The 25,014-nt window shown below is 37.1% G+C and overlaps 1 protein-coding gene across 1 annotated transcript in view; it reads right to left on the bottom strand.

The window, feature by feature from the left end:
* The window catches only part of CDKAL1 (CDK5 regulatory subunit associated protein 1 like 1), a 409,356-nt gene that overhangs the window by 148,166 nt on the left and 236,176 nt on the right, over positions 1 to 25,014 (bottom strand). Inside the window, 3 exon segments of the mRNA XM_032688042.1 lie at positions 10,547 to 10,614; positions 10,617 to 10,643; positions 10,646 to 10,710. Coding sequence (XP_032543933.1) covers positions 10,547 to 10,614; positions 10,617 to 10,643; positions 10,646 to 10,710 — 160 coding nt within the window.

The following is a 25,014-nucleotide window of genomic DNA, read 5'->3' as shown; positions in this document are numbered from 1 at the left end:
ATCACTTCTCCTCTTTGTAATGACACCACGTGTAACCACAGAGAACCACAGAGACAATAAACATCAGTTTCTGTGCATCTTCATGTCAGTACCAGCAAGCTGTTCAGTCGGTGATTCTTCCCCCATACCTAAGTAGGCAAAATCCAGTATTTGAATTCTGCCTCGTGTTTGAGTCATGATAATGTGAATAACTTGCTTCCTAGCAAAGGATTTTGTCCTCTGCCAGTAGTGAAGTCCAAAGAAACACTCGTCCATATGGAAGCATGACAAAATGGCACTCCCTCAAAACTTCATTCCCTTGTGGCAGATGTTAGTTTGGGATATGTCATGAGGGGTGTCTGCTGACTGTTTTTTTTCAGAAGCCAAGTGGTGCCACCACCAGCACAGTCTGGATGAAAATCAAGTGGTTGTGGCCCATTTTATAAATTCCTCTGCTGCAGTGCAGCTCACGAACAGATGTGATCTTGTGATGCAGGCACGGGAACGATGACACAGTATGGTCAAGTCTGGAAAGCCCATAACACGCTCCTGTTTAAACTAATGAACAGGGAACTGTCCCCCCCCACTTCCCAGCCCCCCGTGAGTAATGGGGCTGTAAAAACTTAAGAACGTGTGGGATGTATAACTACAAACCTCCCCAAGGACACCGGCTGGAAGGCAACGCCTCTCCCTCATCTGTGTATGAAACGGGGGAGATGTAATGAAGCTGCAAGATGGGCAAGCTTAGTGGCAACCCTACCTCATGTAATATGACATGACATACTCAGGTCTTTATCCTATCATTAGGATAAAGGCAAGTCACACTGGAGCAGTTAGAAGCCCACGCAATTCTAACCAATGTAATTTGAAACTCAAAATCAAATCTTTGGGTTGCCAGATGGAGGGCAAAAATCTGTTTTGTCATATGGGAAAAATGCCTTCTACATTACCAAACAGAAAACTGGTATTAGCTCAGGCCACCCTTAGAAGTGGATATAAACCAGACTGCAAGCTGTGACTTGCTGATAGGAAAACTAGCCATGAGAGCCATATGCTCAGCCCTAGCTGTTCCCAGCTGTTCTCCTAGGTGCGGGATCTCTCTGCTGCTTCCAACCTCAGAAAACAAACAACCACAGTTAGCTAAGCATTTTTTTCTCCCTCATAGCTACATACTAAGCCTCATCTCTTCAAAAACAAAACCAAGCCATAAAAAAAAATAAAAATCTAATACGCTTTCAAAAGCTTGCCACATCTTCCTTTATTAGAAATGAGGACAGGCTAACTCAAGTTCTTGCACAAAAAGTGATATTCAGATAGTATCACGATACAATAACTGTATTTCACAGTCCAAAGGTTCACTTGAAGTTTGTTGCTTCTCTTCTCATGAGTCAGTGTACAAACAAGGAAACACACAGCACCTGATTTTTAAACACAAAACCATCAAGAACTCTCCTACTTTGTTAGCAGGTACATATATTTCAAGATTATACACAGTATACCCAAGAATAAAAAGAGACTCCTCGCCGAGTACCCTTTTTTTGCATTTATCTGATAAAAATGGTAACTCCCAGTACAGATTAAATGTGGGTTACTGAAACTCTTCACAGTAAGCAAGTTCATATCCCTATCACAACATGATTCCAATATTAAAGTAGGACTGACTTTACATTGGGTAAAATGTTAAGCATCAGCATCTGCATTGGTTAGATTGCTTATTACTCAGTCTGTAGTGAGCCCTGAGCCCAAGTACCTCTGAGTCTCTGCATCATCAAAACACAGCTGGTTCAGTGACACATTCAACATTAATACCACACTAATTTCTGCAAGGTATTGCACACCTTCAGTTCCCACAGGAACTGATGGAAGTTGTGTGGCTGGAAACATGCAGTAAAATGGTTCAGTGCTTTCAAAGATGAGAACTGTTATTGTTGCTGCTGCACCCATCATTACAATCCTAAAGAGATCTTTGTGAAGCTTCAGAGTGCAGTTTGTCCAGTTTCAATAAATTGATTCACTTTAAGATAAAATGTACATTTAATTAATGGCTAGAGTGATGGTTTAATGACTTAAAGCCAGCCAACCAAATACTAATTCCTTGTGAAATGATTAATTCTGATGTGCAAGAAAATACACACTTTTTCATTTTCTCTATGGTGCTCTCTAATTTCTCATCATTAAGCACTCCTCAAATTAAATATTTGTTTCCAGAAGTAAATTAATACTTCTCTTTGCAGTATGTATTAGAAACACATATTGTGAAGTTCCCTAAAAAGGTGATTTATTGCAACAACACACTGCTACTTTAAATAACTCTCTGTCTCAATCATACTTTATGCTAATAAAAACTTGAAAATTAATTAAAGCAAAGAGAGGTACACACAATAGGCGAGTAGGACTGTCACACTACCTTTTTGTCTTCAGAAAGCTGGATGAGTGGAATGCATTGCTAGTTTCATCCACACTATGCATTTGTTCACCACCTCAAACATGAGAATCCCATAGGATAGAAAAGAATTGATGGTTCCTGCTCAGAAGGAAGTCATAGAATGAATGGCACACCCCTACAGAATTCAGCTGTTCTGAGACAGAGCAGTGCCAGGAAGCCTCTCTCTTGTTTCTCTCTGTTTCAAAAAAGCAAGTAGAACACCTAAAATAGCATCTGCTTTAGCAATTTCCAGTGGAAGAAAAAATAGTGGAAGGTTGTAATCAGAACTTAAACCTTTAGGCAAGTACTACCACTTTCTTTTGTGAGCTGACCTAAATTTCATAGTAAAACAGAATAAAAATATTCCAGACCATAATGACAAGATTGATTATCACAGAATTTACATTCTTCAGTAGCCCCTGCACATTTAACACAACCTAAATCAATTGAATTCAAAGACTGGGTAGAACAAATTTTATGTCTTTTCCTCAATTAATGGTACAGAATGGTATAGAAACCCCAAACCAATATTATTGTGCAGTTTTATTAAAGTTTCTAGAACGCATTATATTTCCTTCTTCTCATTTTTAAAGAATAATCACCTAAAAAAGATCAGCCTTTTTTTTTAAACAAATGCCAAAGCCTAACGAAGCAAGCAGTCTTACTGAAGATTATGTAGATGATGTTGCAAAGCACAGCAAATGTGACAGCTCATCTATCAAAGAAAACAAAAGGGTTTATGCATCTAACTAAACAGAAGCTTTTGGAACAGCGTGGAGAGTAGTGGTAGAACTTTACTTATTATAATACAAATAACTAGGAAAGTGAAATCTTATTTGTTTAACAATGAAGGCAGAAATATTAAAAGAAAATGGCATAGCTTGTTATGCAAACTATATATTTGATAATAGCTTCTACCTCAATGCCTTGAAGAACACGGCAACTGATAAAATTCCTGCTTTATTGAGCACAAATGCAGTGTCCCATATATGCATTACCATTCTGTGAACATATTGCTCAATTAATGGTGACTTTTATTTTCTGCTAGTAATTCACCAAAGCTCCAGCTACAAAGGACTGCTAGGATGAGACAGCATTATAAGTAGACAACCTGACACTCAACACAAGATTGAGTGTGGATCTGTCTGCATTTAAATGCTCTTCATTCTTATGCTATCTAATGAGCAAGAGAAACATTCATATGAGCAAATCATAATTAAGGTACAGTTCATATGCACCACCTTTAACTGGTCAAATAGTGTGCTACTTAATGTTAACTCCTTTTTGCAACACCAATTTTTATTCACAGATTATTTAATAAAGCAGAGCAATAGATGCATGCATAAATATTCCGTCTTGATGGAAAACTGAATTTTGCATAAATAAAACCAGTTTCTTTCTCTGTTTATCTCAAAGCATGTTTTCTACTAGTGTTTATAAAGAACAGGAGCTTTGTTCCCAGTAACACGAATCTTCCTTCCACATTGCCTGGAAGGAAACCTTTATTGTTCATCAAAGTTCTCAATACAATAACATTGTTAAGATTTTTGAGAGCACCCAAGATTCACAAATACAACATAAAACCTTCAGGAAGGGCCAAAATGGGTTCTTATTTTGACATTTATTAAGCCAAATCATATTCTACCAGCTGGAAATGAACATGTCAGCAAGCATTTACAGACACTAGGATCTGCTGAGTCTGAGATCTTAAAACGGTAGATTAGAGGAAGTGGTGTGACAAAACGTATCCCAAAGCACAGCACAGTTTCATCCACTTCCTAACCCCATAATATCAAAAATATATTCACTCTGAGGTGAGCTCATGTTCCCATGACACCATGTCTTAAGGAGCAATTGCAAGGAAATGTGCTATATTTGACAAAGAACACTATCAGAGAAAGAACAGGAGAGACAGATTATTTTAGTACTAAAAATAAAAAGCAGGAATAGACAGAGTAAGCAAAGATGCACACACAGCTTACATAGGACAAATAAGCACTTAACATAATACCAAAGAAAACAGTAAATGTCCCTTCATTCCCCCTCCCCCCATTTTCTTTCTTAGAAGCCCAGATGCAACTGCCCCTATCCTCCTCCCTTTAGTATCCAAGATTCCTTTCAATTATACTGCTATCAAAACAAATGCAGTTTGCACAGAGACAACTTTGTAATTATGGCAAGGGAAAGTTGCATGGTCCACCGACTACAAAACGCTACAAAACTCACAGTAATAAGAAGTCAAGAGCTTAACTATTCATTTATTTAAATGTATGCTGCAGTTTTCATTTTTTCTGGTCAAATCAACAGATTTTAATTGGCACTTTCAAAAGCAGCAGTCTATGAAAATGACAAAAAATAACACTAGAAACAAAACAAATACATACCCTAAAGGCCTTTTAATTCTTGAATAATGTTGCCCTTTTATTTACCATTGAGAAATGTGTGCATATTATTCCCTTTTAAATGAAGTTCAAATCAGCTTACACCCTAGGTTATTCAAAACTTGCTTATGCACAATGCTGAAAAATGCTTGGTGCACTCAGAGGAAAAAAGGACAATATAGAAAAAAAGAAAAGTGAATTAGTTACTTCACTGTAATACATTTCTATGTGCTGTGTCAGGGCACGTTTGAGGGAGCCATCTGTAGGGTATCAGCTTCAATGAGGGTACGGAACATGAACACCGAGCTGACATGAAAAATCAAAGCAAAAGAGCAAAGAAATACTATTGCAACTCGTGGTACACTTGGCACACCTTATGCATTTAAAGACACTGCTGCCATCCAGACTCCATCTCAGTGGCTGGTGTACAACTCAAATGTCCTGAATTAATAACGGAGATAAAGCCCACAGATGGCATATAGTATGGTTTGAGACAGACTCATTTTGACAGGTGACAAAGATGACTACTCATCTAGTCATGTGAAATTAAGCACTTACGGGAATGGCAGGTGTGAACTGCCTCCTTTATACAGATTTGGAAGCATCCCATCACTCACAGAAAGTGCCATACTAAAATCCCAGACAACTCTGGAAGTACAGTTAGACTTAAATCTGCAAGAGAGGTAAACTGAGGCTGAGACGTGAGTCCCTGCCTTTTTAGAGTCTGGATGATCTATATTCCCTTGTGATTTGGACAGAGCCCCAGTTACTTAAAAAGAAAATTAAGTTATGGAAAAGTGAAATATAATCAGGGCAAAAATTAGTATCTAACACTATGCCACAAACATTAATTAATTTCAAGCTGCTATACATTTGGCCTTATTTCTTACTTTTTAGACTAATTCCCTTTCATCGTTTATCTCCTGCCACTCTTTTAATGGACTTATCCCAACCCTCCCGCTCCATCAGTCACTGCAAGTGGATGTTAAACACCATCTCACTGGAGCACTAGCGAATAGTTTTGTAACAGGATTGTAGAAAAAATGCCTGGAGGTTACTTCTAAAGCAGGGTGTATTCCTTACGTACTTCTGGTACATGTTGATACTATAAGATGATAAAATCTTTGCCATCTGGCAGTGTGTGTAATTAGAGCAGTAGCTCTGTGCAAAGACATATGGGCAAGAGTACACAAGGTAACCACACACACATGCATTCCTTTTAGGTTTTGCTAAGACCGTAAAATGGACTCTAACACTAACCTTCTCCTTCACCTTTAACATCATAAAAAATTTAGAAAAAAAAATAAAATCTGAGCTAAATTATTTTTCCCTGACCATAGTTCATGTCTGTTTACTAAAATTTTCTGCCATGTAGATAAAATTCCAAGTTTTTCTCGATGCCGTGTTGCATCAATACATTAAGAAAGGACTGACACTGGACATATCTCCCACTGCACATATTGCAAAATCTCAGTTTGAGACCAAACTTCAAATAGGCAAGCAACATGTTTCATTATGTATACATTCAAAGAGACTGCTAAGACTGTGAAAGAGTACTTTGGAAGACCGCAATACTACCTCCACTGCTCAGCCAGATTTTCTCCGAGAGGAAAACTGAAAATGTCCTCTGCAGGTAAACCACAAGCTTCAACTTTTTTCTCAGTCTTAGTACTACAATCAGAAGAAACAAATGTTGAGGTCTCCAGTCCTTCAGTTTCTTTAAACACACCAAATAACCTCTCTGTCATACAACAAACTTCAGGCGGGAGAAGTCCTACAAGGATCGGCTGCGTTCACATTCATTGCCTGTGGAAAGCAGCAGTGAAATTTTTAAAGTGCAATTTCCCATGCTCCCTTTATGGCCATTGGTTTGTTCAGTCTGCAGGGTGATCTTTGTAGTGGGCAAACTAAATTCACATCCAAGGAAATCAGTAGCCATACTCCAGGTTCACAGTGAGTGTACTCCCTTGGTGGGAACAGAGGGATTCAAATCTTTGAAACAGTTTTGGATCATAGGTAGTGGGAACGTTTGACTAACAGAATTAGACTGATTTTGAAATAAGACCTCAAAATGCAGGTAAACCTAAATATAGTGGTTTCACTACCAAATTCTGTGATTTCCTGATCTGCTTTTTGCTACTTCATACTACTCACTAAAGTATGTGCAGACATCATCTGCAGCTGAAGAAAATAGCAGATAAATATTTAGTATTTTTACACCCTGAATAGTTGTGATAAGGCTCTTTTTGTAATGACTCAGCTCAGTATGCAGCATATCAAATGTGCTTAATATTTTGCATGACTGTAAAGACATGTATGGTTCCAAATATTTCTTTCTTTGCAAATAAAAAGGCCTAACTGAATGCAGAATTTACAGTTTGAAAAATATGGTTGCTTCTCATCCCAGCAAGACTGGTCATGCTCAACACGGCACTATTACCACCATATTTATTGAATAAAAAACTAAAGTACCTAAATTGTGAGACCATACAGCACAAGCAAACTGAGGATTTTCAAGAGATTAACAGCATCCCCTGAAACAACAACCATCTTTAAGTACAGAATGACATTTACCTGACAGCAGCACCTGAAGGCACTAGGTATGCTCAGTATTTTAAATCACATGAAATTTTAAACTGACTCTGTTCAATCACATTATCTGTAAGTGCAATGTTTTCCTCATTCACTGAGGACATTAGCATTGCTGCAACGTTGTCCAGGGAATTCTTTGCTTCTGCTGCATCTGTGCCATCAACAACTCACCACACTAATCTGTTACACCTCTGTTCTTTTATCTCCAATCTCCTCACATCCTGAAATGAAAGGTGCAGACACTCCAGCAAAGAGTAAATAAACCTGTGAATTCCAAGGACATAATCAAGCCAATGACCTGATGCTTTGAATGAGCAGTGATTAAAATATACAACAATGGAAGGAAAACAGAGTTTTGTAAAACGTTTAAAAAACTCATATTTAAGTAGTAACAAGTTCTAATGATAGAAGAGTCAATGTATTACTACAGATAAGTATTGAAAAAATATACATAGCATCATCTCTGGAAACACATATTTTAAAACATTAACTTACAACTGAGCGTTACTGGAGAAAACAAATCTATGTAATAAACTTTGTTACTAGCTTGGAGGTTAGAAGAATAAGACAGACATAAAACTGGCCAACCTTTACCTGCAGGTAAGCTCGAATAATATGGGAAAAGTGTAAATGAATCAAATAATGCTTTTAGACTGAGTCTCCAGGGAAGCTCTGTCTAGATTTTAAAATTAATTTATACTTTTACATGACTACTGTTGCTCTATTCTACATATCAGATATGTGTTAATTTCTAAAGTGAAATAAACTCTTGCCTAGCATATGTACAGTTGTATGCAAGTTGTATTGCTGAAATTTCTGATTTTTAAAAACAATACATGATTGGAATAACTTGGTCCTTTTCATTGTATATAAAAAGTGACACAAGATTAGTACATTTTCCAATGTAAAATTTTTTCACAGAAAGCCAAACAACATCCTAATTAGCAAGATGATTTCTAACAAAATAAATAATTAAAATGCAGCACCTTTTAAAACAATTAATGAAAGATGTTTGCAGCAAATAACCCAACTTCATACCTTTCTTAAGAGATAACAGATCTACATCTGGATTTTATCCTCATCAACTGACACAAAGGTTAATCACTTTCTCATTTAATTTTGGGGTTTTTTTAACAAATTATACTTTTACCCTTTCCTCAACTGAAAAATTAAAAGCACATTCCCCATAAAAAGTTTATTTTGTTTAGTGAAAATGTATACAGAAGACTGCTAACACTGCCAGTGATCCTTCAAAGACAAGTCTGGTGAGCTTAGAAGAGGAGATAAGATAAAAACGCAGAAGGCAAAAATTTTATTACAAATTTAGTTTGTCAAATCATCAAAATTATGTCACCAAATTTCAAGCTCAGAAATTCTTGGTCACACGTGAAACACAGAATTGTGATTAAATAATCCTTTAATGAAAAAAATCATATAAACTGAAATTGTATGGAACACTGAAGATGACAAGCAACAGCAGATGTTGTCATTATACAATAGGGCTGGTGCACACATAAAGCATGCTCTGCACAGCAACATTCAAGACACTCATTTTCAATAGGTTCTCATGAATTCCTCTTACTTTGTCATGACACCTAAAGATCCATTTTTAAAGAAATGAAAGTATTTTTTCCTAAATATGAGTCAGATAAAAGTCCTACCTATAGAACTTTCTAGAAATTTAGAAACAGGAAGAACAGAGATCATAAATTTACAGATTGTGAACAGAAAGTTCACACTTACTAAACTGGCTACTGATTGAAGCAAAGCAATATTCTTTCCACTTTTCTCAGATTATATCAAATTAAGACTACTACAGTGCCTCTTACCTGGGCAGAGCAGTTTGATATTTACAGCAGCTGATTTTTCTTTTTTTTTTTTTTTTAAAGTTTCTAAAAGTACTCATATGATGACCAGCAGTGACAAACGCAGCAGTCTATGCCAAACCATTAAATAACGCAAATAAAAAATTAAGCAAAGACACTAACTAAAAGCTTGATTGCTTTTGTACAAGATGCTGAAAAACGTTAAAATAAAAAAAAAGAAAAGAAGAAAACTTGAGACAGATATGAGAGTCTGAGACACAACACAAAGCTCTCACAAACAACCACACCACTCCTAAAGGCTTCTATCAGGTGTGCTGTTAAGACTCTTAGTGAAGTGTATGTTAAAGCAAAGAAAGCAGGAAGTTCTTGCAATTTTCTGAACTTTGTGTTCTGTAGCTGGAGAAGTGAAAACCTGCTTATTCCTATCAAGATGAGATTCTCCTAGTCCACATGCTTCAACAATAGGGAAAGGTACAGTTATGGCACTCCAGTGAGAAAATACTGTCCTCTACACCTTAAGGAAACACAAGTGCAACTGTTAATGCTATAATATCTCTGGCAAGGCAGCATGGACACCAGCTATTTATCTGGGTATTGCTGATGCACATGGTTACAAAATTTACCTTAAACTACATCCTTCCCTGCTTTTTTCTTCACTTTAAAATTGGGTTCATTCTGTGAACAGTTCCTAGGAATTTCAATAAATTCATCTGGTGACAGAATCCAACAAAACCAACCCAACTTTGAGAAGAAACTCTTGTTTCCTCCTCTCTGTGCACAGGATACTCTTTCAAATTCACACTCTTGTACACTCTGTAGCTTCTAATCTCATTGAACTACTTTGTTACATTTTTTTAAAACACAGTTATACACATAGATTTCTATTTCTTATCATTAAGTCTACAGACTCTAAAATAACATGTGAAACAGGATAATGAATACACTATGAGAGAGACCAACATATATTGTTTCTGGAAATATTTGCCTGAGTTGTAGCAGGAAGACAAATTCAATCCCAGAGTCTATCACCTCCTAATGACATTTCCTTTAGTTATTGGAAACACTAGTCATACACAAAAATGAACATCACTACACTAAGGTCCTACACGTCAGAGATCTCAGTATATTATAATTCCAAACTCATTTGAGTATCTTATTATTTCAATAACTTGCTGTGTCAGGCAAATGGCTTAACACTGTTAGTCTAACTCCATAAATTTACATGAAGTCTATAATTTTTTCAAGCTACCGCTTAAAATGAAACACACTGCACACAAGGTTCCATGCTGACTCATCAATGAATGTCTATGTCGGCACAGAAATGATTCTCTTTTCTTCCTTACCCTCCAGATGCTCTAAAATATAGGAGGGTTTGTCATGCCAAGCCTCAGCATAGCTCCCTCAGGAATACTTCAACCAGCCTCCACAGAAGGGTGGGAGGTCTGTGCCAATGTCTCTGCCATAAGCCCCTGTGTCTTCACTGGTCAGCCATATCTCACAACACCCTCTGCGAATAAAAGAAAGAGATAATTAACAAATCTGTTTTAGAGCTGTTTATTTTATCATACAGCTGCTCACTCTTTTAAATGCAGTATTTCACAAGGCTATTATGCAGCCAGACTGGATATTCAATTGCAAGGGGGAGGGAAGGAGAAGGAAGGCTTATCCCATTGGGTAGCAGGGGTTATTAAGTTCATTTTATGAGCACAAGAGTGCTACAACATGCTGTAATTATCATTGCTGTGGAGTGATTAACCATTCACAGCCAATGACTAATTCTGTGCTGCCTCTACAGCAAGTCAGTCAAGTTTAGTACTCTATTCTATTTTTGAACTTAATTCATTAAACACCACAAGTGACATTACTCAAGTAGAGTTTGCATTAATGGTTATTACTAGCAGTTAGCTTATTAACTGGTAAGCTTTCCAATAAGCAAATGCAGCTCTAAAGCACTGTGATTACCGTCCTCCTAGAATAAATATTAAAAACTTGTATTCTTTAAATATACAGTTAGCAATGCAATATCAAGGTTGTATTGAAAAGGTTAGTGACCACTGAATGATAGTAGAGGAAAACCTGCTTCCTGGCAGTTAATGCTTTTTTTCTCCATCAGTCAGAGCCTCTGGAAGCAGTATATTTGATTTATATTGTAAATAGCAACCTTGAACACTGATATGTGGTAATAATATCCTCCTAATCAAGAGGGGAAGATTGTCCCACCCTTTAATAACAGTTGAAAGGAATAAGGTTTCATGCAGCCAATTCTACTGGTCTGCCCCGCTTTTATCCTTTTTGCATTGCAACCCCTCTCCCCTTTCCTTATCACCCCAAAGCAAGAAACAAGCCACCGAAAACAGGATGTCTGTGAAGAATACACCTGTGATTCCTAGCCAGATAAGATACCATTAACTCAGTGAAGAGTTCAATTTCTAAAACAAATGATGAACTGGTAAAGGACACATCCAAACACCAGAAGGTGCATAATTCATCAAAGAATTCTTTAGACCAGCAGAGAATGTATCACAAAATGTAAATGTTTATGCTACAATATATACTTAAGATGAGGAAAACATAAACATGTACATAGACTTCAATCACATAAAATGTAATAAACAATAAACCAGATTAACCAATAAACCATTACGTTTACAAATGCAAATTCAAGACTGTTACGCTTAAACTCACACTGTAACAATAAAGGCAGAGAACAAGCTATGCTAAACATCAAAGTTAATCCTGTTTGTACAGAAAGGTTTTCAAGGTCACTTATTATTTAGAATCAAAAAACTCATCACTTTTTAAGTTTAGCTTCATGAATTAGTCAGTAAGAGAGATGTGTAATTCTGATCTTGTAAGAAGTCTGGTATAAAGCATTCCTGAAGCACTAACTTCTCTTTGCTTGTCCAGTTGCAGTCACAACTTTGTAGTTCCTCTCAAACTGAGCTCCCCATGCAGAATCTACTAGCAGTACACAATCACACTGTGGATTCTACTGCACATACTCTACGGTTTGCTGCCTGCCCTACATTTTCCAGAAATGGAAAAAAAAAGTGACTTGTATATGCTATATGTTAAAAAGAAGTGTAAAGGATCTAAATGACTGCTAAGGTCCTGTTACATTTGGTTTGGTTTTGAGTCTTCAGTCTGCACTGCAAAACTGTTATTTATTTGCTGAGTCTCTACTGCAACAGAGTAATTCTCATTTGCAAGCTTTCAGCCTAAGGAGTTGCATGGGTTTGGATTTTCTTTCCCCCTCCACCCCCCATGAAAATGGCTAATGGAATACTGCCTCACAGTTACCAGATGAACACTGAGGAAAAATAATAAATCACTTGCTAGGAATGGAAATAACATTCCGGTGGAAAACAACAGTGAGCTTTTAAAGCTGCATAGGTGGGGACCATTAGCCCCCTGGTGGGCTGAAACTTCAAATTAAATCACAAGAAGAGGAAGCAGCTGTAATAGTAAATCAGCAACAACAGGAATAAATGTCTCATCTGCTCTCCGATCGGGGTGTTGAACAACAAGCAATGGGAATAATTCATGCTGAGAGAGCCAAGGACGTAGTCTTAACGTGGGGGAGGGCAGGGAGGAGAAAGGACACCTGTATTTGAGGAGAATGTTCATGTCCCAATTTCAGGTTGACAAAATGGTTCTTCAAATACTGAAAGGTGCTGTGAGTGATAAGTCTTTACAAGCAATGTAAACCAAATTCATGCAAACCTGTGTGTGACAGAGGTTTTGTGTCACCTGTTTTTAGGCTGTTTATTCTAGCCCTTTGCATCCTCAGTTTAGGAGTCTAAACTTACACCAGGTAAGAGGAGAAAATAACAGACCTCTCAACCAGCATTAATGAAGTCAACCAATAATTCCAATAATTCCTATTTTCACTTCATCCTGTTGCCCTCCAAACTTCAGCCCTAGGCAGAATTCTTTTCCTTTCTTTTCCTTTTCTTTCTTTCGATCATTCACCATTCTGTTACTGGGTAATTTTGGTGCTAACAAAGGCAAGCTGATTTTGTAAACAAGAAAATTGATCCAAACGGCAGAGTTCAGATGTGCAAACTCAGAGCACTTGTTACAGTATTAAGGCCAATTATCATTATAGCCAAATAATTACAAGTCTGCCTTTGGTCACAGCTCGTAGTTTATTTCTCACCCTGCCATCACTACCCAGCACAAAAGAGAAACCTCAATAGTTGGCTTCTGATCTCTGCTCAGCTGTAATCAGAGGTGACTGAGAATGAAAAATGCTGGAAAAATAATAGGTTCCAAGGAACTGAAGGAAGTTCTGAGCCTATTTCTTCTCCAATTCTCAATATAAAGAATATTCATAGCAGATTATCTGACATGGGTTTTAACTTCACTTACGTGGGGTAAACAATCCTTGTCATAAAGAAGATAAATCCTACAGTTATCACTTTTATGAGATATGTGCATATCTGTTTCAGAGACCACTTGAAATAAATAGTTTCTCTAATAAAAAACTTCCAGCATTTTTATTTTGCTTTATCTTCATGTCACTATTGTGGTACCAAACATCCTTTAAACTGAAGTGAAACCTACGCCATCTGAAAAATTAATTTACGTCAATCTACAAAAACACCTGAAGATGTTAAAATATTGGACACTTATCCCAGTGAAATTCTCCTATTTGCTAGCCTGCTGTACCTTTGTACAAATTGCATTCAATACCCAAAGCCCCTTCTTTTTTATTTCTCCTTCCCTTCATTCTCTTCTTTCCTGGCAGAGTTTCTAATGCGAAGAGGAGTGGCTTTTCCAACAGCACAATGCTCTGCAGGCTGCCTCAGTGGGAGGCCCCCGAATCTGACCTTCTCAGTAGCCCACATATGCTTATCAATAACTGCCTGACCTCCCTGCAATGCCTTCTCGAACAGTGAATTCTTATGGCAGCCTGCAGTGCTGTACAGACCCCAGAAATACCTTCCCCCACTGCACCACAGAAATCTTATAGACCATCTGCCAAGGGGAGGCCTGACTTCAATGTTTGTCAAAAACTGCTTGCAGGCTTGAGGACAATCAATCTGACCATTAGAATCTGACACCCTTAGAATTATTAAAAAAAATTTATTAAAAAAAAAATCATAGCCAAAGACAGAGAAAAAGGCTCGGGAAAAAAAATTCTTTTGAAACATGCTCATTGTTCAGAATGAGCTTAGCCCACATAATTTATGTTGCCTTCCATTATCTGAGTTTCCCCTTCCTTACTCAGCATGGATTTTACAGGTACTACTTACATACTTGATGCAGTGCATGTGCTAGATTACTTCGCTGAATGAGTGCCTTAACTGGGAAATTGTGAAGGCATCTGTGCACAAAGCATATCACTGTATCAATCTGAATGTAATGCAAATTTAAAACAGAACTGAGATTTGGAGGAATCAAGTTCCTCCTATAATTCTGAAGTACTCTGCAAGCATTGATTCACCATGTAAGACCCCTCCTCTTAAGACAGTCAGTTCAACCACACAGATCAGCACTGAAGCATCTCATTGCAGAAACCTACTGAAAGAGAAAATCAAGGGAGCAATTCACTGATGCTAATGGAGGTTTAGAAGGATTCATTTCCACTTCATCAAGAAACCCTCATTTGATCTGTAATATACAGGGCTTCTAGAGGAGAGAAAGAATGGAGTTAGACACAATCCTGTACAAACTCACCCCAGTTACTCAGGAAGTAACTCACACCTAACTGTCACAATTAGAAACTGCAGAGTATCTGTCAAGCAGATGACAAAAGAAGCAAACCTGAAGAAAAAATACAGATCTAGGTACAGAGCTGGTGAAAGGATGCAAGCTGTCAAGCCTAATTTCTAGAGGATCTTTATTATGTCAAAAAAATATTTCCTCTTTTCGAAAGATCTATCTTTTCATCCTTTTAGACAGTCTTAAGGACATGAAAAATGATTATGCACTCCTGTTTTCTTAATGCTTGCCACAACCAGGAAAACAAGATCTGAATGACATTACAAATGTGGCTGACCTACTGGAATGCAATGCTTGGAGAAACTACTAGATCCCAAAACTCCCATTAAAAGAGAAAGTTTAGTAAAATGAAGGCTGGCCTAACCAAGCCTTCACTCACAGGAGGAAGCAATGGCTAGTTGAGTGGCCAAGAAAGGCTGTTCAGAATTAGTGCACTTCAAAATGAGGACCAGAAAAATATTTCTCTGAATTTTTGCCTATTAGACTCATAATCAAGAATTTTTAAAGTACCTCTTTAATAACATAAATTGATCTGAAGCATTGATTAGTATTACATAAGGACCCACTACATAGAGTGACTTAATCTAAAAGCCTGAACAAATTCCATTTTATGTGGTCATCAGGAAAGACAATTCTGTACACACAGTGAGAATTTCTTTTCACTGGATCACAGAATAGCTTAGGCTGCAAAAAACCTCTGGGGGTCATCTAATCCAATCTCCTGTTCAAATCAGGTCCAATTAGATGAGATTGCTCAGGCCCTTCTGCAGTTGCGTTCTGAATATTTCCAAGGACAGAAATACCACAGCCACTTTGGGTAATCTGTTCCAATATTTGACAACCCTATGGGTAAAATATTTTTATTTCCATCTAATTGCAATTTCCTGTGTTCCAACTTGTCCTGTTACCTCTCATCCTATCTCTTGCAAGACCTGTCTGACTACAAGACAGTCTGGCTCTGCCTTTTCCATACCCTCCCATTAGGCAGTCGTAAACAGCAATAAAATCTCCTCTTAGCTTCTTTTCAAAAGGCTCCACAAATGCGTTTCTTGTGTGCTATGTGCTCCATCCTCCTAATCATTTCAGTGTCCCTCTTCTGAACTGCTGCGATATGTCAGCAGCTTTGTCCTGGGGCGTCCAACACTGGACAGAGTACTCCCTCTGTGAGATCTCATAACTGCCAAGTACAAAGCACTAGTCACTCCCCAGGGCCTGTGGCTGTACTCTGGATAACAGCATCTAGGGCAAAGCTTATAGTTACTCAGGGGTTCCACTGCTGACTCATGTTCACCAGTTTGCAGACTCCAAAGTCTGCAAAGCTGCTTCCCAGACGGTCAGCTCTCCACATCCACAGTGCAGCATAGTGTTACTTCACCCTAGATTCAGGACATTTTACTTGACTTTGTTGAACTTCATGAAGTTTACAGTCAGTCCGTTTCTCCAGGCAGTTGAGGTCCTTGGCAATAATAGCCATACCCTCCAGACAATAAAGTATTCCCCTAATTTGGGTATCATCTCCCAGATTCCTCAAAATGCACTCTATCTCACTGTCCACCTCAGTAATATAGACAGGAAATACTGGCTCCAGTATCAATCCCTGCAGAACACCATTAGTATCCACCAGCTAGACTTTATACCTTGGTCACTACCCTGGGAGCCTGACAGTCCAATCAACTCCTTCAGCCACCTTACCACCCACTTATCCCATCCACATCTCACCGATCTAAGAATATTGTGGGAGACTATGCTGAAATCATAGCTAAATTCAAAGTAAACAAACCAAAACAAACCACACTAAAAATAACCAAAACAGAAAACCCCACAGAAAACAAAAAAACCTCAACTCCACTACAAACCCCAATGACAAAAAAACCCCAAAACACAAAACAACCGAACAACCTACTAAACTTCCCCCCAAAGAAAACCCCCAAAATACCACAAAACCAACCCACCCCAAACCACCAAAACTCCACTGCTTTCCTCTCTGCTACAATGCCAGGCGTCCCATCAGAAAAGTCACTTGGGACAGTCACAGGATTTGCAGTTGGTAAATCTATGCCAGCTGTTCCCAAGGACCCTCTTGTCCTTCTTGTGCCTAGAGGTGACTTCTAGGAGGGTTTGCTCCACAGAGAGTGAGGTTCAGTTGCCCTGTAGTTCCCTAGATCTTACTTCTTGCTCTTCCTGAAGGGCAGGGTGACATTCCCTTTCTTCCAGTCACCAAGAATCTCCCCTGGTTGTCACATCCTTTGAATGATGAGAGAGAACAGCCCCATAATGACATCAGCCAGCACACTTGGTGCACTTGGATGCCTCTCATTGCAGGATTATTTCTATTACTTCTGGATGTCAGTCTGCAGTTACAGAAACTAGAGCTATGTTTTGCTAGTGCTTAGCACACTATAAGCCTTTAAAGCAGTTGTGGTTTCTACTACCCACTGGATGACACATATATTAGAGTGCTTAGGAAATGAACACACTAAGTTTTATGGTCTACATATTTTTGAGAACAAATGTTTGGAAACTAATGTGAAGTGACATACAGACCAAGTTATACTGACTGATATTATTCGACCCATGTAGGATAACAGTATTTTAGAAGTAGAATACTGACCAATATCACTTTGGAAGATTGTTTGGTAGTGTTGTCTACTACACTGAGCAACAAAATTCAAGATACTTTTTCTTTCTCCTTGCCAACATACTTCAGTAAATGTTTACACTAACAAATGATTAAAGTTCTCATGTATTTATATAAATGCTATACATTAGTATGTATTCCTGGTATGAAAGTCTCAAATCATATGAAGCCATAACAGGAACTTGATTTAAAGGATCATTTACCATAGACGTGACATAGGTACTTACAATAAATTCCTGATCCTGCAAACTAATGTAAAAAAGTTTGAGCTATACTTGCAAACTGCAAGACAGAAAAATTAATTGCATCTTGGATCCCCTTAAGTCTTCCAGCAATTACTTTTTCAAAAGTATGACACACTTTTTGAATTTTGGTTAGATTAATTTATATTTTAAAAAAGTAAAATGTGTTCTCTCTCTCACTTCCATACTAAGTTGTAATCAGAGCTTAAATGAACTTTGATGCAAAGAGCTAAAGAAATGCCTTACCAAGCTCGATGCAGAAGAGTTAAAGAAACAGCTTGGTTCCATCTCATGTAAAAGTGTTATTAAGTTTTAAAATTTTGGGTTTTATACATTTTTCCCCCTCAAAGTGAATCTGTCTTTATGTACTACAAAATCAAATCAGAGTTGAATCACAGTGAAAAAATTACAAGCATTACAAATAAGAACTTTTCTTAATTACTTCTACAATAAAATAACAAAACACTGTGGGTTTGTATACAATTAAAAACCAAAAACACCCCTTCCCCTCCTACAACAAAACATATGCACACACTTCTGCTACCACCTTCCACATTAATTTTTAGGGTTACTTCAGAGATTTTATCAAAACCTCTATACTTAAACTAAGAATTCTGGCCCAGATACTATCTACTCTTTAGTAACATCAAGGCAAAACCTCTGTCATCTGCTTTATATTTAGATGTGAAGTCTGATAGAAAACCTAGTAGCCATATGACTAACAGTGGCTTTCCATTTTATTTGTATGGTTAAGAAAATGGAAGCTGCAAGAGGATTTACTCAAAGTTTTACTTTCCAAAGTCATGCATCTGACAGATGAAACTGATGAAACCATTTAGAACACAGAATTTGCTTATTTAGCTAAATCCCTTGCATAAACGTCTCAAAACCAGAACTGTTCCTTTTGCAGAAAATGTTTTGCCATCAAGGTGAAGGAAGTTTACTACCTGTGACTGTTGTAGGGTTTAAGTTTTACAATTTGTATCAAACAGTTTATTTTGTCACTTGTGCTACTATATTGTAAGCAAAGTATTTTGATATGAGGATTTTTTCAAGAAAAGGAATAAGAAAGCTTGCCATCGTACTAAAAGTTTCATTTAAATTAGTCCTTCTTCTTACAATATTAATACAAAAGAAAAAAGTTTGAGAGTTCCCAATAAAAAGCATGCATCACATAGAGCCAAGTAATCATTAAATATCAAAGCAAGCATAAAAGGTTTCTCTCTACCACAAAGCAAACTCTTGTCCTTGCTTATAAAAGAGGTCATTCTACCCCTGTAGGGACCTCTGTTCCTAACAGCTTACTGCTAGAGCATGAACTAGCAGCCCTGTCTCGCTCGTTTTCTAGCTATAGCACGTTAGCAAAGGGGAGAGGAAGGAGGGGAAGGAAAGGGAACAGTATAATAGGTCACTTGCTGCTGCAAACAGCATGATAGCTAAACTCATTATGAGTCCAGCTTCATTCTGCTAGAACAAGAGACTCAAAAGGGCGTGAAGACAGTTAGGCCGCAGAAGTTTGCTCAGTGCCAACACTGCAGCATTATGCATCTTGCTTTCAAGAAGGATTAATGATACCATACATCATGATGATAAATTGGGGTTTGTAGCCAGTTTGAAGAGAAAGGGGAGGAAAGGATTTTTTTTAAAAAGGAGGTAAAAAACCAGTTGAATTTCATGAGTTGGTCCTATTTTTCAGGTTGAGGAAGTTGTTCTTTAGGAGAGAGGTCTGTGCTTTTTCTATTGGTCATCTGCCCGTGACCCTCCTATTTCCAGGCATGTGTGTTATCTACACAATGGCCTGTTTTGAAGGTTAGCTTTTGCACAAATGAAAAAATAAAAGAAATTTTAAAAAATTTGCACTTAATCATTACACTTGCCAGCTGAAAGGAGATAAAACTAAACTTTGCCATTCCATATAGAGACATCCTACAAGACTTCAGTTGGTTTTCACAGACTATGGACATCTATTGTCTGAGTTAACAGAATAAAAGTCTTATGTGTATTAATGATCAGGGACATAATTGCTTGATGTTAATTAGTTCTTTGCTGAACCAAGACCGTTATTCCAGGAGCAAGTTAATGATAGGCAATGGTACCTGCATCAAGAAAATAAAGCATAAAGGAGCGGGTGACCATAGGGAACAGATTTGCAAAAAGAGACCTAAATACAGTGGAAAGCCATTTTAGAAAACACAGGCATGAGTTTAGAATTGTTCTGCACCCCTGAACACAGCACACAGATATGCAGGTCCCTGAAGTGTGGAATTATTGTTCTCTGCTGTATGCCTCACAAATACGCTTTCTGAACTATTGACACGCTCATGTTGTTCTGGTACTACAAGCAGACAGAGAATATTCGACCCTCCACCAGAAGGGTCAGTCCAGCACCCTGCAGAAATACTCTTTAGCTACTGAAAAGAGAAAGAGCAAAATTTCCATACGCTTAAAAACTGAAGAACTAAAATTTGTTATTTCTATGCCTATTGTCAAAACACATACGAAAAACCTGCATTGAGCTCTGAATTCAAAATGAGGCATACAAGAAATCTTGTTTATGACTTTGAAATTCATTGGGAAAAAGAGAGTAACGTGCCACTCATTATAACATACGCTCGCTGTTTTAAACCCAAAACATAGGCTATCGTTCTGCTGTAGATGAAGTATCAGATGCAAAAGGTCACACACTACACAAATTCAAGGAAATGGTCACGAGCTGTAGGCATATTACAGGATGCAGTGCTAATTAATGGAGGTTTTTTACTGAGTATCCATCTCTGTAGTGCTAATGAGTTTGGATTAATTTAAACAACATGTTTTCGTGGAAACTGATTAATTCTTGGGAAGTAACGTAGCATACCAAGTTTCAGTCATTAAAAATGTTTGCAGCCAAGCTAAATAACCCTCTGAATCTGAGTATATTATCATATAATCTTCTACAGAAAGAGAATAACTTACAAATTCTAGAATAGCAGCTTGCACACAAGCTACCAGGGTGCGTTAGAGGTAGTTGACATGGAAATTCATAGAGCATTCTGCTGCCTAAATTTCTTGCATTTTCAAGATTTGAATCCTATACTCCTACTTTATTCAATGTTTTTGGTTTGTTTTGGTTTTTTTTTTAAAATAGATGAACAGCAAGAATAGAAAGAAATCACATTTTGGGTATTTACAGATGACATTTTAAGTATTAGCTGCAAATCAGTTGGAAAAAATTTGGGTTACAGTAAAATGTTGGCATTTTAAAGTGTAATCAAAGAAAGAAGATAGATTATGTCTACTTTTGACTGAAAAACTAACAAGAATTAATAAATAATCTCTGTTCTGCTACATATCCCAGGATTAGAGGAGATGTCTTTTAGAATGTTTCACGTTCTAACCATAAAAAAACCCCCTAGAATTCAGAACAAAGTACTATCGTAAGGGACAAATATAGCAGTGTCAAATACTTTCTTGCATCTTAAGTTATGAGTCAAGACATAATAATGGAAACCTCAAATGCAGTACAAAATACAGAAACACTTCAATAAAAAAAGCTTGCTTTGCTTTGTTTTTCAGTAATTCTTTGATATATCACCATCATTTTACATTGAAGTACTGAATTCTAAGAAAATCAACAATACAGAGGGGTAAATACCATTTCCAAGGATGATAATCCTTATCTAAAGCATAGAAAACATCATTTATTCCTTAGGGCCTGTATCTACAAGTGTGCCAACTTATTGCTGCACCTGACTACAAGCTAAAACAGCTGTGCAGCGAGTCACAAAGTAACAAAACTAAGGTGGTGTTATCTTTTTCTTTTGATGAGAAAAACAAGAGTCAGGAAAATATATATTACAAATTAGAAAGTCTACAGATAGAAAAAACAACATAATCCCCTGATTTTTGTCAACCCCCTCTTTAATGTTCCGTATTTCTTAAAATATTTTCTCGAATGGTATTTTCTCTGCAACTTTAAATGGGTCAACTTGACCAGAAAGGAGACTGCTTGCACTGCACTAGTAATATAACTTCCCCAATTCTAAATCATGAATTTGTTTAATTATATCCACTGAATTCGCACAGAGAACTCAAAGCCTCTTTGCTGCATAATCACCTTAATCTAAATTTATTTTAACCACTCAGTGGTAGACCACTAAAATATATCATCAGCAGAATGCAATTAAAATGTGTTGGAGATGTCCACAGGGAGGTCAAAGCAAAATCATTAATGGGTTTTGGAGGATATTAATGCATTTTTCTCATACAGATTAATGCCAATAAAGGTCTCATTCTAAACAAGAATTTACCTTTTGATTAACTTCCTATATGGCAACATAGGAATATGAATTAAATCTAAGTTTAGAGAAATGAGCTTCTATCCGTGAATCTTTCACAAAAGAATATTCAGAGCGAAATTACCGAATCTGTTAAAACAGCAGCATTCAAACAAGAGCCTAGTCACTTAGAAAAAGTTTATTATTCTATCTAATAAAAAAGCCCACCAGAAAGATGACATTAGGAAAAAAAACCTTAAAAAATTATATTGAAATAATCTAAGAATATGTATCACTGTTTGTTAAATAATTTTTCTTTAAACTTTTGGTAAAAGTCTCCAAGTGTTATACAAGTTTACCTTTGTCTTGATTTAAAATTTTCTGAAGTGTGTTCCTTATAGCTATTACCAACACCTTTTTAGCCTATATTTAGCTCTGAAAGACAAAACTCGACAGCGCAACTTGAGGAAAAAAATTGTAAAGGTATCAAACTTCAAAAATCTTTAAACAGCTGCTAAGCTGCATTAACTGTTAGAAACCCATCATTGGGGAAATCTTGATTAAAAAAAATAACACAGTAATGAGCTATCCCTAACACTAGGAGATCACATTTCCCTTCAAACCAGGTAATAGCATTTAAACACTACTTCTCTGCAGGGTAGTTTTAACTTGTTCATTTGTTTCCCAAGATGGTGTTTCCATCAGCAGTACTTTCCACTATTTCACAGAGCGTTCAGTTTTAGAAGATTCCCCCAGCCCACAATGAGCATGTCAAAGCACCAGTTTATAGGTGACTATTCCACAAATACATTACTTTTAGAGGAACATCAAGAACCATTTTCCTTCAGAACCCTTCGAGCCCTGAAGATGAATTCTAACCCAAACTTTCTAGAGCAATCCCAAATCAAACACAAATGCTATTCAAAAATGTTTCTCATTTTTCTGAAAGAAATACGATCCAGCAGATAACGGAGTAGTTTTCTGCGTACGTTCATATTTTTTGATAGTGATAGATGGAATATTTTGTAGAACAGTTTTACTAAAAATGCCAAATGCATATCACTAAGTTGGATAAAGAAATAAAATACAGACAACGCACTACAAAGTAATCAAATATCCAACCCAAAGCAAAACTAAAAAAATAAAAATGTCTACTATAATATACTCTGCCCTGCTGCAGGAGAAACATGCTGCATGTCCATATGCCATTTGTCACTTCTACATATAAAAAAAGACTTAGCAATTCTAGAAACAAGAAGAAACCTCATGAAAGGTCTGTTCTTAGTCTGTTTTAGAAATGGGAGAAATGTAATTTCTTACATAGCGCATCTTGACTGCCAATAATTCCGTTTTAACAACATGAGCTTTTAGCCCTAGGTCGTGTGCTGTAATTTCCAAATAATCTAATAAAGGGTTTACAGTAACTCTTAAGTTGTAGCATAACACATCTTTTTGTCCCTTTGCAACAATGACAATTTCGCTGCAACTTCAAGCATGTTAAACACCTTTACTTTTTTTTTTTCTATGAACAGGAACAGTTGGTTAATAGAGATGGGAATTATTGAGTTTACTATATTTTCTGAAAGATTCTTTCTAGTATTTCCTCTCTCCCACCTCCACTGTCTAGTAAAATACAGAAAGCAATTATCTATTTCAACCTTTTGCCCTGAAGAAAAATTAAAATGATGCAACAAATTCTAAATACAGACAAAGAATACAGTGAAAACATGGAAGCATAAAGCCAAAAGTGATGCACAGGATGAAAACACTTCCCTGAAACCTACAGAGAAGCCCTCGACATACATGCAGTATTCAGCTCAGATACTGTTTGAGGCTCAGCCATGAGAAAGAAGCCTTTCAAGAATGAGTGCAAACACTCGAACACACACAGAAATCAGAGAAATTAGCAAAACTGACTGGGTTAAATAACACCACAGAGTATTAACTACAGATTGGCACAGAAAAATAAACTGAAACCTCTTAAAAGAAAATTTTCAAAAGAAATACATTCCTTTCCTCCAGCTGAACAAAAATATCCAGCCATCCTGGGATTACAGTGAAGGTTTCCCTCATTTGTTTAGGTTTAGAGTTACTATTCCAACAAGGATTTTGATGCCACTCTTACTTATGAAACATTAGTTTAAATCAATCAGATCAGTTTCTAGGAATACAGAAGAATGGACAATGTTGAGTTTCTATTTTTTCAAACAACTGCTGTTTTGCTTTTACTAAGAACTGAGTTACTGAATCCCAGTAACTGGAACTCAAGTCTCCAACGTGGACTCAGATTCCTTAAGCTTGTATTTAAGAAGTATATCTTTAATCAGGATACCTAAGAAAACAAGGCTTCCGTGACCATGCTGTGCATGTATCATTCTATCCCAGTAACTTCTGAATCCACTGACCAATTTCTACCAAATTTAACAGAAAAGTAGAATTCTCAACAACAGTAAGTTCCCAAAAGTGTCACAAACAACAGTAACCAGCTGAAGAAGCATTCCCCAAACATGTGTCCCACTTTAAGAGAAGGCAGGCAGGACTCTGCCACTATTCACTTTATTAGGGTGCAGCCATCAGGCTGGGATATCACAGGCTCCATAAGGAAAAGAAGTGAGGTTCATACTGGTGAAGTCCATCAGCATCACAGGGCACCAAACTTCAGGCTTTATCACATCACATAAAAGCTGATCTTCAAATAAATACCACAGCATTGCGCAAATAAAAGTACAGATTCACAAGAATTTGCAACTTGTAATTACAATTACTTGTCCAAGTACTTTACCTCTACTTAAACCTAAAGAATAGTACATTACAACAGTGAAATTGTCCCATACTAATCAATAGTATGGGACAGTGAAACGATTTGCCGTCTTCGGGTTGTTAATATCCTTTATCACTAGGGCTCCAAGCAATTCATCATACCATATGCTTGAATGCAAGCCACTGGA

This window comes from Chiroxiphia lanceolata, chromosome 1 (assembly GCF_009829145.1).
Source record: "Chiroxiphia lanceolata isolate bChiLan1 chromosome 1, bChiLan1.pri, whole genome shotgun sequence".
NCBI lineage: Eukaryota > Metazoa > Chordata > Aves > Passeriformes > Pipridae > Chiroxiphia > Chiroxiphia lanceolata.
Note: the sequence above shows the minus strand (reverse complement) of the source record. Positions and strands in the feature narration are given on the sequence as shown.